General features: G+C 43.3%; 1 protein-coding gene across 1 annotated transcript in view; it reads left to right on the top strand.

The window, feature by feature from the left end:
• The window catches only part of SPTLC3 (serine palmitoyltransferase long chain base subunit 3), a 437878-nt gene extending 426255 nt beyond the window's left edge, over nucleotides 1-11623 (top strand). Inside the window, exon 12 of the mRNA XM_069234110.1 lies at nucleotides 8058-11623. Within this exon, the coding sequence (XP_069090211.1) occupies nucleotides 8058-8171 (114 nt within the window). The 3' untranslated portion in view covers nucleotides 8172-11623. The remainder of the gene's footprint in view (nucleotides 1-8057) is intronic.
• The last annotated feature ends 8267 nt before the right edge of the window (nucleotides 11624-19890 follow it).

Here is a 19890-nt window from a genome sequence, read left to right as displayed (position 1 = left end):
CTTCTGTGTTTGAGGTTGGTCCTATGACCACTAATATAAGGAAGCTTTGCCCACCTAGTCCTCTGATTCCCAAGAATATGGGACTTAAATCAAGAACAATATAATATGCCTGACAAAAATAGAGGTAGATGAAATTGTTGCTCCATATGTTACAGAAGTACGAAAATCTTAGTGATTACACTGCTTCCTATGTGTTATGAAAATATTTGAGGAATTCAAAGGAGTGTAAATCTGCTGGATAAATTTGAACGAGAACCAATCCACTTATGCCTAGCTTATCCAACACAAGTGAGACATCACCACTACTCAGAGTGCTGTGCACCAATATGGGTAGTTCATGATCCCATCAATAGCTACACTCTTTCACCATCACAAGCACCTAAATAAAGAGCTGAAGATATATCTGCTGGGTGCTGCATGCAGTTTCCTCATTACATGAATTCAGACCTGCATTGTAACACACCAGTGAGGCATCACTGCTACCCGGAGCTCTAAGCATCAATATTGGTAGCTCCTCACCCTTTCAATATCCGCACCCTCTCACCATCATAAACACCTAAGCAAAAAACTGAAAGTTTGTTTGCTGGGTGCTGTATGTGGTATTCTTATTGCCTGCATTCGAACTTGCATTGTAAAACACCTCTTTTCACTAGAGGACCAAAAAGTGAAAACAATCCCCTGCCCCCACCATGCAGTCCTCATTTGCCATACCTCCTTTTGCCTCCAACCCTTTGACTGCTGTAGACATGTATTTTATGTTATATGGAAGTCTTGCCGAATTCTCATAATGTAACAACAAACAAACCTTCTCAACAAGTTTAGCTGCAAAACATGTAATTGACCATTTTATTTTGCTGCTATTTACAGAATTTCATGTCAAAATGTTCCTGTTGCTCCAAAAAGTACAGAGAAGTAGACATAAGTACACTCTCCAAATAATAACTGGAGGATAGATGTTGTGAAGGCACATTTCTGGAAAGCGACCAAATGTAGTCAGCATCTGTAGCCTGAGATGCCGGTATCATGCTCATTGCTGCTGATTCTTGGCTGACAAAGTTTCTTTTCTGCTATTGGCCCCTTTGGCAAACTTTTACTCCGGGTATACTCTGCTCCAAGTTCATTTGCAAGTATGCCTCCACTCACTTAAAATCCCACATACAATTGATGCAAATGTTACTGTGAAATTCACTGTGAAAGGCAAGACATGAAAATTACTTTTTCATGAGCTAAGACAGTAGTCCTACTAGCTTGATATTAGTACTGAGAAGACTTTGTTTCTATAGCCTGATGGCAGTTTTTGACTTCCATCAGTATCATGCTCTGCCACTGCTTGTGATGAATGCGATGCATGTACCACTAAGGGAGACAGAGAAATACCTATCAGCTATACCAGCTTCCCTACCTGTACCATGTAACCCAAGCATTGGCTGAGCCAGTAGGTCCCACCTATGGAAGAGCTATTGGCTTTTGTCAATGTGTTTTAGCCATGAAGTACACCAGTGTGGCTGCTGTTCTGCATGGCTCAAAGTTAGTGGCATGGTGTATTGTAGAGTACATAGAGTAGAATGTTGTAGAGTGGAGTAGGGGCAGTATAGAGTCATAGAGGAGAGGTCAGTGGCAGAGAGTGTCAAAGAGTGGAGTTGGGTGGAATAAAGTGGAGTCGGTTGGAATGGATTGTGGTAGTAGGTGAGCATTGAAGTAGAGTAGGTGGATTGGTTTGGGGTAGAGTGGGGTGGATTGGAGTGCAGTTGGGCAGATTGGAGTAGAGTGGGGTGGATTGGTTTGGGGTAGAGTGGGGTGGATTGGAGTACAGTTGGGCAGATTGGAGTAGAGTGGGTTGTATTGGATTCGGGTGGAGTGAGATAGATTAGGGTGGATTGGAATGGATTTGAGTGGGTGGATTGGGGTGGGTGGTTTGGAGTGAGTGGATTGAAGAGATTGGACTGGGATGGGTTGGATTTGAACTTGGGTGGTGTGCATTGGAGTGGGCGGATTGGATTGGAGTGGATTACAGTGGGGTAAATTGGAGTGTTGTCAATTGGAGTGGGGTAGGATGGATTGGGTGGGATGGATTGGATGGAGTGGGGTTGATTGGAGTGGGGTGGTTTGGATTGGAGTGTGGTGGATTGGATTTGAGTGGGGTAGTGTGGGACGGGTGGATTGGGATGGGGTGGATTATGGTAGATTGGGGTGGGGTGCATTGTGGTGGATCAGATTGGACTGGAGCAAGTGGATTGGACTGCAGTGAGGAGGAGTGGATTTTATTGGGTAAATTGGATTCAGTGAGGAGGACTGGATTGGAGTGGGGGGTAGGTTGGGGTGGATTGGATTGATTGGGTTAGACTTATTAAGATAAATGGGATTGGAGTGAAGTGAAATGGGATGTGGTGGATTGAGGTTGGGTAGATTGGGGTGGGGTGAATTGATGTTGGATGGATTTAATTGGGGTGGGGTGGCGCAGAGTGGTGTGGGATGGATTGGAGTGGGGTAGATTGGAGTGGTGTGGATCAGATTGAGTGTGGTGGAGTGGGATTGATTAGATGGGGTGGATTGGATTAATTGGGGTATATTGTTTTGAGTGAGGTGGATTGGATTGAGGTGGTGTGGATTGGACTGGAGTGGGTAGGTGTTGGTTTTGATTGTGATGCATTGGATTGAAGTGGGGTGGATTGTTCTGAAGTGAGGTGTGGTTTGGGATGAACTCGATTGGACTGGGGTGGATTGTAATGTGGATTTGATTGAATTGGGTGGAGACTGGTGGATTGGATTGGAGTGTAGTGCAGTGGATTGGATGGTGTGGGGTGGAATCAACTTGGGTGGTTTGGAGTGGGGTGGGGCAGATTGTAGTGGGTTGTATTGGAGTGGGGTGGATTGTAGAGGATTGGATTGGACTGGAACAGGTGGATTGTACTGCATTGAGGTGGAGTTGATTGTATTGGGTGGATTGGATTGAATGGGGAGGAGTAGAATGGGATGGGTTGGGGTGGGGTAGATTGGATTGAGTGGGGTGGATTGGATTTGGGGTAGATTAGATTGGGGTGGGATGGGTTGGAGTGAGGTGGATTGGGGGTGGGCTGGGTGAATTGGTTTGGGATGGATTTAATTGGGTTGGGGTGATGGGTAGTGGTGTGGACTGGTTTAGGTGGGGTGGATGGAGGGGGAATTGAGTGGGGTGGATGGAGTGATGTGGACTGGTGTGAAGTTGATTTAATTTGGGTGGTATGGATGGGATTGGAGGGGTGTGGACTGGGTAAGGTGAATTGGATTGGGGCAGGGTGGACTAAAGTGTGGTGGGGTGGTTTGGAGTGGGGTGGATTTGACTGAAGTGGGGTGGATTAAACGGGGATGAATTGGATTAGAGTGGGGTGGTGTGGAAGGGGCAGATTGGAGTGGATTGGATTATGGTGGCATAGATCGTATTGGAGTTAAGTGGATTGTGGCATATTGGAGTTGGGTGAATTGTGATGGATTGGATTGAACTGGAGCAGGTGGATTGGCTGCAGTGAGGTGGAGTGGATTTTATTAGGTCACATTGTATTCAGTGAGGAGTGTTGGATTGGAGTGTTTTGGATTGGCTGGATTGAAGTAAATTGGTGTGGATTGGATTTGGTGTGGACTGGATTGATTGGGGTTGATTAGAGTGGGATATATGGGATTGGAGTGAGGTGAAATCGGTTGTGCTGGATCGTGTGGGGTGAATTGGTTTGAGATGGATCTAATTGGGGTGGGGTGCTAAGGAGTAGTGTGGATTGGATTGGATGGAGTGGGATGGATTAGAGTGGTGTGGATCAGATTGAGTGGATTGGGGTGAATTGAATTGAGTAGAGGTGACTGGTGTGGGGTAGAGAGGCTGGGGTAGATTAGATTTGGGTTGGTGGATTGGATTGAGTTGGGGTGGATTGGACTGGAATGGGTGGATGTTGGGTTGATTGAATTGTGGTGCATTGGATTGAAGTGGGGTGGATTAGATTGGGATGAACTGGATTGGTGTGGGGTGCTTGGACTATGGTGGATTTGATTGCAGTGTAGTGTGGTGGATTCGATGGAGTGGGGTTGATTGAACTGGGCTGATTTGGTTTGAGATAGGGTGAATTGGAGTGGGGTGATTTGGAGTATGGTGGATTGGAAAGGGAGGAAATTGGATTGAAGTAGGGTGGATTGTGGTAGATTGTAGTGGGGTGGATTGGACTGGAGTGGGTGTATTTGACTGCATTGAGGTGGAGTGGATTGTATTTGATGGATTAGTTTGAATGGGGAGGACAGGTTGGGTGGATTGGAGTGGGCTGGATTGGAGTGAGTGGGGTGGATTGGTGTCGGGTAGATTGGGGTAGGGTGGATTGGAGTGAGATGGATTTGATTAGATTGGGTGGAGACTATTGGATTGGAGTGTGGTGGATTGGATGAGGTGGGGTGCGTTGAACTGGGGTGGTTTGGATTGTGGTAGATTGGGGTGGATTGGATTGGACTGGAGCAAGTTGATTGGGTTGGACTGGAGCCAGGTGGATTGGAATGGATTGGACTGCATTGAGGTGAAGTGGATTGTAATGGGTGGATTGATTGAGTGGGCAAGACTAGGATGGGGTGGATTGGAGTGGAGTGGATTTCTGTGGGGGTAGATTGAGTTATGGCTGATTGGATTGATTGGGGTGGATTGGATTGATTAGATTCGAGTGGGGTGGAATGGGGTGTGGTGGGGGATAGGGTGGGTCGGTTGAATTGGTTTGGGATGAATTTAATTGGGTTGGGTGATGAGTGATGTGGCTTAGATTGGGTGGGGTGGATTGGAGTGAGATGGATTGGATTGGGTGGAGTTGTGTGGACTGGAGTGAAGTTGATTTGGGTGGGACGGATGGGATTGGAGTGGGGTGGACTGGGTGAGGTGGATTGGATTGGGGTAGGGTGGGTTGGAGTGTGGTTGGTGTGGTGGATTGGATTGAGGTTGGCGTATTTTGGAGTGGGGTGGATTAGATTGAGTGATGTGGATTGGAGTGAGATGAATTGGATTAAGTGGATTGGATTAGGTGAAGTGGATTGGATTGTTGTGTTGTGGATTGGGTGGGGTGGATTGGATTGAATTTGGGAACATTAGATTGGAGTCGGTAGATTGGATTGGGGTGAGGTGTATTTGATTGGAATGAGGTGGAGTGGGGGTGGTGGGTTGGATTGGAGCGGGTGGACTGGAGTGGGTGTTATGAGTGGGGGGGATTGGAGTAGATTGAATTGGGGTGCAGTGGATTGAAGCGTACTGGATTGGGGTATAGTGGATTGGGGTGGGATGGATTGGAGTGGGGTGCAGGAGGGAGGATTGGAGTGACATGGATAGGATTGGGGTAGGGTGGATTGTAAGGTGAATTGGAATGGTGTGGATTGGATTGTTTGGGGTGATTTTTTATTGGTCTGGGTTGGATTGGATTGGTTTTGAGCGAGGTGGGGTGGACTGAAGAAGGGCAGATTTGATTAGGGTGTGCTCCACGATTATGTGTTATTTCATAATTTCTGAATTACACATAGGAAAGAAACAATGTTGCTTTGCAATATTTAGAACAACATAATAGTAATCTTTTGAGAACTGCACACACACAAGCAGAAATAAAACAAAGTGGGAATAGAGATGTGGCAAAATAAAAGAAAGCTAGAAAATCTATAGAAAATAAAACTTTGTGTTTTTGTTTGTCCTGCTAGGCATGTTTTTGCCAGTCACACACCTTCTGTTTGCAGGTTACTAGAAGCTAAAAAGAACAAAATAGTACCTCACTAACTTGGGGAGCAACAGATGGGTACTGATTAAGTTGAATTAATTTGTGTTTGGTCCTTGCTCCGCAGAAAGGAATCGTAATTATGCTTGGTCTGCAGTGACCAATTACGAGACTTTAAAAAACAGTGCAACGCAGGCCATCATATGGCAAGCAACGGGCAGGCTCCAAGCCCTTTTTGTTAGCACCAAGACCTATGACATCAGGCCTCCTGGACTGCGGCGAAACAGCAGCTCTCATCCTTCTGAACCAATCAGCAGCTTTCAACACTGTCTAGCATCACATTTTAATCAACAGACACCACCACATCGGAATTCAGGGAGACGTCCTCAAATGCATCGCCTCTCACCTCACGAGAAGAACCCAAGAAAATCATCTGCAGCGTCCCCTAAAGATCATCCCTCAGCATCACCCTCTTCAACACGTACAGGACCCCATTGGCTGACAACGTCAAATCGCACGGACTCAACATCATCTCCTATGCCATTGACACCCACCTCACCCTCTTGTTGTCATAAAACCCCTCCACCACCAGAATCAACTTCCACAGATGTATGATGAATGTCACACGTCCTTGAGTGGATGAAGGACAACTGTGTCAAGCTCAACTCGGACAAATCAGAAGTTATCATCTTTGAGAACAACACCTCACCATGGATTGATGTGCTTGGTGGCCTGCTTAACTCGGCCCGACAGACCACGCCCAAGCCTCAGCATCATCTTGCACATCAGGTTATCCATGAAGAAATAGGTAAATTCAGTCTCATCTTCCCGCTTCCACATCCTCTGCATCTTCCGCAAGATCTTCAGGTGGCTCAGGTGAACAGTAGAAGAACTATTACGCCTTTATTACCAGCAGACGACTACAGAAACAGCTCCCGATTCAGAAGCAATGCCATGTCAAGATGTTGACTCCGCATACAACAAGCCCCACACAAAGAAGGACCAGCATACGTCAACAAACTCATGATTTTCTACCAACCGACCATACACCTACGATTTGCCTCACTCTTCCTTGGAGACACCCCCTAAATCCGCCAAAGCAACAGCAGAGGACGTTCCTTCTTACACCTGGCAAACAAAGCTTGGAACAACCTTCCCCTGCACCTCAGAACAGCCTCATTGCTCCGGCAATTCAAGAAAGAACTCAAGACCTGGGTGTTCGAATGAGCTGATGATTGCAAAGCAGTAAGCAACCCCAGAGCCCTGAGACCTTCAAGGGTGATTTGCCACACACTATAAATCCCTGATTTATATGCACTATACCATACGTTATCACAGGCTCGACCCTTAAAAGGAGTTATAACTCAGAAAATTGTGCTTCCCCCACCACCTCCTTTACCCTACCAACTGAGCAAAACTTACCCAAATTTCCATGCTTTTCTTCGTCATAGGTAGCCAATCTTCGCGTTGAGGTTGAAACACTTTGCCTGCCTATATTAATAAGCTTGATTCTTTTGTTGTGTTTAAAAAAAAACTCTATGAATATCTGGCTTTTCTCGTCTTAAGTAGTGGTGCCTGGTGTTCATAATGGAGTTCTACTTGGCTTAGCGCTTAGATAACTTCGGGTTAAATGCACTTTATAACGTTCATTCCATTAATTTCATAGGGTGGACTCAACTTATTAAGGAGCTCATGAGATTTATATATGACGGGGATAGGATTTCTTAAAGTAGAATTACCTCCTGCAATTTCCAGATATATTGTTATTGTTTTGTCTGAGGGCCAGATTAAAAGGATATAGATCATATGCTGGAATCTCAGTTATTCCCCCATCTGCATTGGTCAACATGTTTTAGCCTCCAAGTATACAGTATTTTCTTGGGGAAATGTGAAGGACTGTGTGCTTGTGAAGAGCATTATACTGAACAGGAATGATGTGGATGGTCTTGACTGGTCATATAGACTTACATTTCCTTGAGTTATTTGCTAGATTCGTTTATGCTCAAATACTGTTCCTGAAGTGGATATTTCAGCCAGGAAGACTAGAATGTAATATAACTGTCATCAGTCCTGGTGCTATGAAATAGGTGATCATGCTTGTGATATAGATAATCTGTATGTTGGGTCTTATGCAGTTTAGTTCATTTTTTCCCATAAATTGAGTAATTGTTGATCTGATCTTCCCCTCAACCTCTTGCTATGTTGAGCATGAAATGCTTCTCTTGTATGATTGCTTGATCTCAGTTTTCTTTCTTGTGTCGATGGAGGAGGAGTTTGGGAATCAATTAAAAACAGAGCTGCTATTCTTAATGGTAACTACAATCGATCGAAAGAACCTAATCTGTTGAAATTACTTTGCAGGTCTTGCAAGCCGTTGATGAGATGGGGGACTTCTTGCGGATAAAGTATTCTCGCCAAGTCAGGTCATCCCGTCCAGAACTCTATGATGAAGCAAGCTTTGAACTTGATGACTGACAGTCTCTTATCTTGCACAGAGCATTTTGATGCTACAAAAGCCCCTAGATAACCAGCCAAAGGAAGCATTGCAGCAAGAATTGTAACCTCAAGTGGCTGTGTAACAATTGGAGTACTCCAAATGATGATTGAATACTGAAAGTGCTATTTACCTCATTGTTTCTCCCATCGAAGGACGCAACCCAATACATCTCCTCCCATCAGAATTTGAAAATAGATCAAGGCTCCAGTTTAGCACTAGCCCTGTGTCCATACACTGTAAGGAAAGCTGCATTTCTGCCTGCTACTGATTTGCATCTGGCTACCTCAAGGACATGGCCACTTGCCTTGCTGAGATTACTGATGCACATGTCCACACACAATCTTCAAAAGATAATAAAATCTGTCTAAGGAGAAATACTCGAGTATAAATGCAAGAATACAAACATACTCTCAAATGGCGCTACCTGTATTTTTATGGGAAAAAATATTTATACATGTATAGCCATATTGTTCAAACCCACTTTAATATGTTGAAGTCTTATATTGACAATGTGCTTTTTATACTGTTTACAACAGTAGGTTTAAACCACAGAATTCAGAAACTGGTAAAGTAAAATATGATGGCTTTTATGATCCACTCAAGTGAATCCCCGCACCAATGTAATATTTATTGTCTGTGTGTGGGTGGAGAGGGGATGGGGGGCGGGCCGGGGTGTGTGTGTGTGTTTGTCTGTCTGTTTCTCAGAGACGCCTCTTCACTATCTGCAAGGGTGGCCCATTTTGTGTTAATCCACAGCTCTGACCTCCATTAGTTTGCCCTCATTGAGCCAGCAGGTCACTTGGGGAAATGACAACTGTACAAATGCAACTACAGCAGCCCATGTTTACTTGCAGATGCCCTATAACTACAGAAGCAGTGGAGAGACACTAATAAGTTGCAACTATTTATTTTTTAATATTAACTTAATCAACTAAATGAATAACTGCACAAAGCAATACTGCTACATACCACTTTATTTCACCCCTACTTCTGCCATCATATTAGCAACACCCATAAACTCGAGTGATGTTAAATTATTATATAGATAAATCATATTAACATGAGCAACCTAACTATACGCTAAGAGAAATATTTTCCTATTATACTTTTGCTTATTATTTAACATTTTCAGTATGGTTAATTTGTGTATTTGCCAATTAATGTACAAATTATATTAGTGCCAGAATGTAAGGCCAGATTTTATGAATTAATGCAACGGTGCATTTATTTGTGCTGTGCATTTTTAAATGGATACAAGTCTGCACTCTCCTCTAGAAGCTCAAAAGGGATTCTTAAAATAGTTGTGGCTATTCTGGAGAAAACAGAAGATGGTATGCTATATGTTTTTTCTATTTTTAGGTATTTAATTGAAAAAATAATTAGTATTTTCGTGAGGCTTTACTATTGGTAAATCTGAGCAAAAACACTTCCATTGCATGATGATTACGAGTTCTTTTTGCTGTTGTCACATACCGTGTTTTGATTTCCGGCATGTGCAGTCACTTTTGTCATTTTAAAGCAAATAAACCCTTTAAAACATGTACAGTATGAGGCAACTAGCCACATAAACACCTTTTTTAATGGCTAATTAACACGCAGCAGGGGCTGCTTTTCCATAAGGGCGGAGGAGCATCTCTCCCCTCCACCTCCCCCCCTCCCCCCCCCCCCGCCAGCAACGACCGTGTTTATGATAGATTTTTGGGGAAAAGGGTGGGGCCACGGGGTTTACGGCCGTCCCGGGCCAGCCAATCACACATGCGCACAGGGCTCTCTCCAGCCCAGCAACCCAGTCTGCCTGGAAGCGCCATGACTGGGTGCTCCCAGCCAATCCTGCTGCTGCTTACAGCAGCGTCAGGATTGGCGCAGGGCAGAATGGGAGCCTGTGTCTGCCTGTAGCAAGGAGAAGGATGCGCAGAGCAGCGCACGATGGTAAGGTAAGTGTTTTGTATTGTTTTTTTTAAATTATTCTTATTTTATTTCTTCTCCTGCCCCCTCTACCCCCACGCACGCTGTCCTGCCCCTTTCTGCTTAGCAAGAGCCGTGACTGAAGCACAGTGCCTTCTAGGTTCTGTAAATGTGGAGACTGGGCACCTGCGCTCTTGGTATACAATTGTTTTTTTAAAACTACTTTTTAACATCACAGAATGAAGTAATTCTAATAGTTGAGGTGTATTTTTGCAGATCTGCCATGCAGACGTTTGGGGCCCCAGCCCTTCTTTCCTAGCCAATCCCTGACGTTTGAAATAAGAAGTAGGAAGGGAATATATTGTGTACAATAAGATTGAGGAAGAATATAATCAAATAATTATTAAAATGTCCATGTACTATTTATTTTCAATCGGTCCGTATCGATGGCTTTTCTTCTGACAGTCCTATTTTCACTGGGTTTTCCATTTTAGGTCTTGTTTGTGTCTCCACTGGCAAACAGAAAAGTGACTTGCTTACATTGGCTGATTCGGGCGAGGCCTACTAATATTTATCAATTTGTACCTCTGGATTTCCAGGGAGGGAGTGTAGGCTGTTGAAATCAAAGTGTGTGCAACAGCTGACATTTGGAAAAATGTATATGGAAGATTCTCCACATGCAACTTCATTTAGATTTCATGTCCAAAACATTTAGCAGCGAGGTTTAAGTGGAGAAAATGTCGCAAACGTTATAAGAAATGTTCAGTTTCCACGATGCAGTTGTTTCCAATTTCCAGAAGCCTGAGCCAATTGAGTATATGTTTTTGTGTAGCTTGGTGCACTGTTTGCAGAATTCCTATGCAAACATTAATAGAAAAAACATCCACCCTTACAAATGCTGCTGTAAACAAGTGTGAAGGGCTGATTAGCATTCAGTTCCCCGGGTGTACTACACTTTGATGTTCCTATAGGAAAAGGTGTTCCAATTTAACCCACAGATGTGGGCTAATCAAAAAGAAACAAAATTAAAGTGTGGCATACGAATAGCAAAATATTATTTCCCACTAGTGTAAACAACGTTTATGGTTTTTGTTTAAGTAATCAGCTCTGAGGTGCCGTCGGCAAATAAGAAAATGTATGCTAGTGGATGGTTTGTCATTGATGTGAATAAGATCCTTAGTCAAAATGAGCAATCAAAAATAGATTACATTTTGCAACTTTAGGCAGCCGAATGAAAAAGGGTTCCCGTGTGGTCAACAGAGATGTATATTGACTCTGCTAACCATGCCTTGGATGCTGTGCTCCAAAGCATTATGCCAGAGTCCCACTATCCCAAGAGATTACTGTTGGCACTTTTTTCCAACTTCTTTTATATACTGGGGAGTGAGTCGTATTCACATTTTGTAGTCCATATCTCCAAGACCCCGAGGGTTCGTTGGCAAAAACTTTGCCAAAAGTAAACCATATATAAGGAACAAATCACATTGGATGTTAATTGGAGCAAAAAGGGTTCAGTAGTCTATGCAAAAAAAAAAAAAAAATCAACAAAAATGTCATACGATGGTTGGAAATTTTCGACAGGCAAAGTCTCTGGGAATCTTTCATTATGACAGTTGAGATGGAGAGCCCTTGTACTCGTATTTCTCGTATACTAACTGTTTGCTGCCCACTGACTTACTCTTGTGTGTTAACACGAGAAAAATATTTCCAAGAAATTTGCAGGTGTCAGTTGGAGCACCAATTTCGTTAGATGCTTTCTGATTTGTTGCACTGAAATAATGCACTGTTAGACTTTCATTACTGCATGACAGTCTAAATCATTTCATAGGGGATTAGTTTAGCCTTAGCGATTCACACTACAACATGCAAGAACTATTTCAGGTCTTTGGGGTTGGAGTATGGAGAAGGATTATTTTTTTGCCCTAAACATGTGAAAAACAATCTTCACAAAACTTATATGCTTTACTTCCCCCAAATCATTATGGACTGGAAAAACATGAAATGAGCAATATGTGAATCATATGGAGAGAAATAAGGTTGGTGTGTGGGGGCGGGGGGGGGGATAATTGGCCATACTTTCTCGCTATACTTGGAAACACAACATAAAATTACTGAAGGGCCTCCTATGAACAAGCTACTTAGAAAGGCACTGAGCTGGCAGTGGTGAAGTAGCAAAAAGCAAATCTTTATTAAAGAAGTTATCAGAAAATAAATACTGAACCACATACCAAAGTGGTCATATATGTATCTTTATACTAGTGGAGAAAATCAATTCACTTTTATTTTGTGTAGCGGAAGGGAGCGTAGACACACCAGGGTCTTCCTTGCTTTTGCACATTTTCTGTTCCAGATTTACAGATCTGTGTTGTGTTTTAGTTTCATAGCTATTGTCGCTGCAGGCCTGCACTGTTGTTAGTCTTTGCAGACTTGCACAGATCACATTGCTGCAGACCTGCTTTTAAATTATTGTTCGGTTTTCCCTCTTGACACAGTTCTTCGTGTCTCACACTTACGAAGCCTCTTGAGTTTAACATCTTCTCTTCCAAAGGCTGCCTGTGACTACCAATCTAGAATCTCAGTGGCTACATTCGAGGCTCAGGATTCATTTGGTTTATCATTGCCGATGTACTTTGGAAGAGAACAACTTGATAGTGGTTTTATAAATGAATAATTGTCATTGACATAGTTTAAACTGTGTTATTCTTTTAATCAACAAGCTCCCACATTTTGGTACACCAAAGTGTGTTTTACTCCTTATTGACGACCTGTTTATTCACTTTTAGTTGTCATTGTTTAAGGCATACACCTGGGATGTTCAGGGTAACTCTCCTAGCTATGTTACGAAGTTCATACATATACCATTGCCAAAGCAAAGTACAGTACCCAAATATCCAGATCCCTGTTGCACCATTACATATTATATTTGGCAAGTACATTTGGTGAAGATACTCGGTTCTGCCCTGTGATTCTTTGCCCGTGTGACATTACTGTTCGATTTTGGGCCTAGGTGTGAGGCCACACAAAAGAAGAGGGACTTGATGTGGTTTAAGAAAAAATAAATAAAAAGGAATGAAGTACATGCAAAAATGGAGGGATTGAATAGCAAGTTTAAAAAGAGCCTTTTGAAAGAGCACGTTGTGTCTTGGTATTTTTGTTTTTAACAAAAAGTGTTTGGGATGACTGCAATAAATTGTATAATCAACGCCAACCTCTTCCCTTGGAAAAGATGGTTTCCTTTGTACGGCCAAATGTTGGATTGTTTGTACTGTTTGTCCTGCTCTGTTTAATAAAGAAAATCATTTTATACAGCTTGGCTCCTTATTTTGATGTGTATTCCACAAATTAAGAAATGTGTTTGACAGATCACTCAGACCAGCACCGAATTTCTACTACTTAACATTTCGTATTGGTTAATTTGTGGTTGAGTAGTGTTGGAAGATGAAGATGCCTCTTTAGGACGGCCACTTGCACCTCTGGACACTAGGGAGAACCCTTGAGGCTTTTCATAGAGTAAGCTTAGCCTTGCTAGAACTCACTGGCCACTCCTTAAGATAGTCCAGTATCCGAATAGGAAATTAACAATTATTTGCTTAGGGCACCTAACTAGTATGTCTGCATACGTTTTGGGACACCAACTCATGAAGGCTTTGGTTGTTAGAAAGAAGATATTTAAAAAGCTATCCTTCCAGACAAAAGTTTGTCACTTATTTGAGAACCATATTCTAATGTTTTTTATCAAATAATTCACTTCCCTTGATAAAAATGAGTTACCGCACAGTATGCATAATAGCCTTTATGGAAGTTTACAACTACAAATTTGGCTTTACCTTTCACCTTTAGACGTTCTTTGTTTTGAAGGCAACTATGTGGTGCAGTGGTGGTTATTTGCTTAACAGGTTTCCACACAGGAAATTTGATATTGGTAGTGGGTCATCCAATCTTGAGTGTTGTACTCAGCTCTTTATCGGTTACGGTGATACCTGTCATTTCCAGCATTCTTGTATACCATCAACTCATCCTATTCCCCATCTCAGTCCTCTTGCGGTGATGAGGGCACCTCGCAAAGTGCACAACCACTGTAGCACCCCTCTCTTCCTGTATTTCTTTACTCTTTTTTTATTTTATTATTTTACGTTTCACCCCTTTAAGTATTTAAAAGGGATGCATCATTCAACTCATCCTGTTTTGTTTTTTGCTGTGGCACTCTTTGGTGCCATTCTCCAAGCATAGTGCATCGGTCCATGCAAACTTTGTTTCTCCCATAGAGATTGCGGTTCGTCTGTATTCCTGACGATAATCCAGTTGCAGTGTGTGGGTCTGGACAGGTTTTTCATTAAGGTATGAGGAAAAGGAAGCAGCCTGCACTGGACCTGTGTTATTTTAACATGGATGCCCCCTTTTCTAGCAGAGCAGGGTGTTTCCTCAGTTTGCCTTTTCACGCTCGGAGGTAGGCCTGTGAAGGGCGACCAGTTTCCTCTAAATTCACATAGTGAAAAATGGGCAATGTTGGGGCCTATGGCTATTCTCGTTCACCAAGAGAAGGAAAGTATTAGCTGGCGGCCCTTTGCAGATGCTCCAGCGAATGCGGTCAAGGACAGTAAGGGACTGATTATGAGTTTGTCAGTTGGACCCCTCGTACTCCAATTTGGCGGTGGGGGGGAGGCCGCCAAGCTCCTCAGCCCGAGCACCCCAGCACACTTGGAATGTGCCCTGTCTGCCGTAGCAGACAGTGCACATTCAGAGGGTGCTGACAGGGGGACCCCTGCACCGCCTATGACATGGTCGTGGGCAGTGCAGGCCCCTCCTGAGTCCTGGCGGTCCAACCGTCTGCATTGCAATGTGGCAGTCCAGCCGCCACCATGAGTATGTCAGTCCATGGACCGCCATACTCGTAATTAGGCCTTAAATCTTTTGATCATAATGATGTTATAAGCAATGCCATTATATTGAAAAATTGGAGTCATATAAATTAAATTAGATATTTGTATCTATTTTGGGTGGCTTCTTGCTGCAGCCAGTTTAGCCTGCAGAGTGGTGTTTAAAAGAAAAAAGGAAGTAGAGTGTTCTTGTTGCTTGGTTTATTTTAGGAGGCTATGATGTCTGCCTGTTCAATATAACACAATTTCATAGCACTACATAACAATAGCCCAGCATATTTCAACAATTGCATCTGCTTTCAAAAACCTTTCAGACACCTCTGTTCCTCCAGACTCCTACTTACCCACACCCACCACCTACAGAATACCAGACCTTCCGGTTGCGCCTTCTTCTACATCTCTGCTAAAGCGCTGAACAACCCGCTGCTACTCACAAGCCCCTCCTCTGCAGTCCTTGAATTCCTCAAGAAGCTAAAGACCTGTTTTTTTTAGTAGTCCCACTCGGCTGTAGGTTTGATTAGATTCACACCTGTTCAGCGCCAGGATACACTACTGGATGATAGTGCATTTTGCAATTCTTCATAACATAATATCTGTTATCTCTCTCTCACTTGGGTCTATTATTTTTGCACGCTAGTGATGGGGAAACAGTCAAAAGCAAAGGCACTTATCTCCTTCTCCAGCCAGGAGATAGGGTAAATCTGATTTCAGGAAGACTTATCCTGTTACAAAGGACGCTGCTCATTTTCTCAGGATGTTTGACCAACAAATTCAGATGATTAAATCGGTGAATGAAGCCTTTCAGAAGCAGCAGTTGGATTAGGAAACAGATTTGCCAATTACAAGACTGGAATCCTCACAGATGTTGTATTTCCCTCCATCCTCCGTCTCTTCTTCCTATTCTTCCCCTAATTTTGATGATGACTCAGATGAGGGAGTGTTGAAAATGTCTGGAGGGAAGATTGTGCTGAAGGAAAAATTGAAGGATTTAATTTCTTACATGTCTGCTAACCTGGAAGATGGATATGTCTCAGAAAGCCTGTTTAGTGAAGGTGCAGTTTTCCGGCGATATGCTATTTGGAGAAGAACCAGAGACTGTAATTTGTAAGACTTAAAAGAAAAAAAGCATTATTTTTCATTTGAAAAACTAAAGCAGGAAGCTGTATAAATGCCTCAGGAATAGTTGATATAAGCCCTCATCCCATAGTTCTTAATTATATCCCCAACAGCAGAACTGTGAGTGGGATCCAGAAATAACCAAGGCACCTCACTATGCTGGGTCTCAGGCCGATAATGAGAAGATGTTAATTGTAGATCAGTATCATCATGGATCAGTGGCTGACTAAGGTGGTATCACTGGGATATTCATTGGTGTTCCAGACAACAATAATAGACAGACTTGTTCCTGTTCCGAAGAATCTAGAAAATAGGACTGCCTTACAGGACAGTATTCACAGTTAACTGAGGAAGAGAACAATAGCCCCTGTCCCGGAGGAGGAACAGGGACTGGGATGGTATTCTTTGGTGTTCCTAGTGAGGAAGTCATAGATGAAAAGCGTTTAAACTTCTTCCTCAGTACAATCCACAAGATGAATACTTTGCAGCAGTTAATTCTTTGATATCAGAATGGGATTATCTAGAGTCAATAGACTTTCAGGATGCCTATTTACATGTATTGATGAGCAAGGAACATCAAAAGTACCTGAATTTTGCAGTGGAGGATGCTCACTGACAATTCAAGAATATCCTTCGATCTGAAGGTTTCACCTAGAGTTTTCACCAAAATAGTGGCTCCTGTAAAAGGTATTCTACACTAGCGAGGTATTCAAATCCATTTGTATGTCCATGATCGTCTGATGGTCTTCTGCTCCCATATGAAACTAATACATGTTGAGGTTATTTAGATCCTGCAGGGATTGGATTTCTCCTGAACCTCAAGAAATCAATTCTCCACCCTTCTCAAAGTCTTGTGTTCCTTGGGGCCATGATTCAGATGGATTTAGATTTGATCGGTCTGCCCCAGTAAAGGAAAGTGAAGTTGCTGCAGAGCCCAAGACAGTTACTGCAGAGCGACTACGCTTCAACCAGACAGTTTCTGGAGATCCAGGGCAACATAGTAGGCATATCTTGATAAGCTAACATTAAAACAAGATTGATTTATTAAAACAAGAGGTTTGGTTCTATGTGGTAAAGATCCTCCTTTTATTTAAGACAGCCTGCTTATGTGTGGTTTCTTGGGCATTTACATTTGGGTTTGATGATTCATCATATACTGTATTATTGACAACTAGCATTTCATAAATTGGAGTCAGTGGTTTTGGCGACAAGACAGCGTGAAACTCCAGCTTCAGTGGCAGTTGAACTGTGAAACTGTGGAGAAAGGAATTCATTTGAAACACAAGAACCCAGTGGTACACGCTACAGATGCCTGCAAGAGAGATGGGGGAGGGGTGCTTGCAATAAAATCTGCTGAAGGGCTGCGCGGTGAATCAGACGTCGTCACATTCCTTAAAATGGTGAGAAATGATGACATTTTGAGAAGTTTTTCAGTTCTTTTGCACAGATGTGCAGGGTAGGGACAAATTGCTAAAAACGAACAATTCAGTGTCAGTGTCCTTTGTCAACTGGGAATTAGGAACTGGGTCATGTTCCTTAAACCCACTGATGCAAGCAGGTTTGGGTTGGGCAGAAAAAGACCTGTTGTCTTTCAGGTCAGTTCACATTCAGGGGAAGAACAATGTGATAACAGACGTCCTGCAGAGAGTGCTTTCTCTTCTGTAATTAAATAAAATATTTCAACATTTGTATGTTGTTTTGTGAAATTGCTTAGGCTGGGGGTCCCTGGCTTCCAATAATGACTCAGTGGGGGGTTTCCTTCTGTAGCAAGAAAAGGGCAAGCTGTCACGACTTATGCGCTGCTTTAACCTGGAGTCCGCTGAACGAGTGGCGATGTTCTTGTTCCTGAATGTTCGGCCTTGGCCCAGGTAGGGGCGACTCTTTCTGGTAGCCACGGTGCTGCAGGCAATAGGAACGCCAAGGGCAGGCCGTGTCCTTCAGAAGTAGTGCCTGAGGGGGAAAAAACCCTAAATAGGGGGGGGAAAAACTCCAAAAGGAAATTTCCTGAAACAGGAACAAAAATCAATAAGTAAATACAAGATCAAAAAAGAACAGGAAAACACTGGAACTGACGTGAACCAGTATCTGACACAAGGAAGAAGGAGCGAAGACACCATCCAAACAGAAAGTGTTGCAGCGCAAGGAGGGAAGGAATCACAGCCCTTAAATACCCAATAACAGAAAGCGACCAACAGGAAGTGCGAGGACACCATATTAGATAGGGAAAAACACATAGAAAGTAATGAACAAGGAGCCATAGAGAGTAGGGAACCAAAGCATGCTGGGAAGAGAGGGGAATAATGGGAAAGAAGGAAAAACATAAAGGGAGGCACAAATGAGGGCGACCGAAAGAAAAGGATAACAATAGGTGAGTGGGGGAGGGTTAGACATGCCTGAATGCGTGCCGCGCTATGAAGAAACGAGGCCCCATGCCCAATTTGGGCTCTCGTATGCTGCACGATAGACTGGGGGCGCGGCGTGTCTCTGTGCCGCGGCCCGAGCCGAATTTTCGCAGCGCAACAGTGGGGTCCCCCCCCAAGTATCAGGTTTGCGCAGAAACAAGCGGTGAAAGTGACAAATCAGAAGAGGGGCATGAACAGAAGACGCATCTTTCCAAGAGCATTCACTAAGAGGGTAACCCTTCCAATGAATCAGATACTGACAACGGTTGCGAAAGACACGAGAGTCACAAATTTCCTGTACCTCATATTCTGGTACATCATTCACCAACAAGGGAGGAGGACAAGGGAACTGCTGAGAGAAAGGATCAGGCACATAGGGTTTGAGCTGGGAAACATGAAAGACTGGATGGATTTTCCAGGTACGAGGTAAGTGAAGATGGACAGTGACAGGATTAATCAGCTGAAGAATACGGAAAGGACCGTAGTAACGAGGTGTAAACTTGTTCTGAGAAAGTCGCAAAGACAGAAATTTTTAAGAAAGCCAGACTTTATCCTGTATGTGATATGCTGGAGCATCCCTGCGCTTCTTATCTGCCATTCTCTTCATGTATCTCTTACTGCTCGGCAAGTGAGATCAAATCAATCTATGGATCTTTAGAAGTCATTTGGAAAATGAGGTGACAGCAGTAAGAGAAGAGGTAGACTGAGGAGTAATAGGGAAAGAGGTATGATGATAGCCATAGGAACAGAAAAAGGGGGTGACCCTGGAGGCACTATGGACAGTGTTATTGTAAGAGAATTCAGCGATAGGAAGGTAAGTGTTCCAGTTACTCTGGGTAGAATTACAAAAGCAGCAAAGGTACTGCTCTACTCCTTGGTTGAGACGTTCGGTCTGCCCATTGGTTTGGGGATGGAAACCAGATGATAATTCTATATTGATATTCAGTATCCTACAGAAATGTTTTCAAAACCGGGAGATGAACTGAGGTCCCCTGTCTGATACAATGCTGTGTGGGAGTCCATTGAGACGAAAAATATGATGGATGGATATCTGACTTAGTTCTTGAGAGGTAGGTAACTTCTTCAGGGCAGTGAAGTGAGCCATCTTTGTAAAGGAATCTATCGTGACCATGATAACCCGGTTTCCTGCTGAATGAGGTAGGGAACACATGAAATCGGTAGAAATGGTGTGCCAGGGAGCAGGTGGGACAGGTAACGTTTGTAGTAATCCTGCAGGTCTGGTACGGGGTATCTTTACTTGGGCACATATGGGACAGCCCTGAACATATTTTTCAACATCCGATTTCCAGCTAGGCCACCAGAAAGATCGCGAGAGTAATTCTTGCGTGGCCTTGATGCCTCTATGACCAGCAACCGGAGAATCATGGCACATCTGT

Source organism: Pleurodeles waltl, chromosome 5 (genome assembly GCF_031143425.1).
Source record: "Pleurodeles waltl isolate 20211129_DDA chromosome 5, aPleWal1.hap1.20221129, whole genome shotgun sequence".
Classification (NCBI taxonomy): domain Eukaryota; kingdom Metazoa; phylum Chordata; class Amphibia; order Caudata; family Salamandridae; genus Pleurodeles; species Pleurodeles waltl.
Note: the sequence above shows the minus strand (reverse complement) of the source record. Positions and strands in the feature narration are given on the sequence as shown.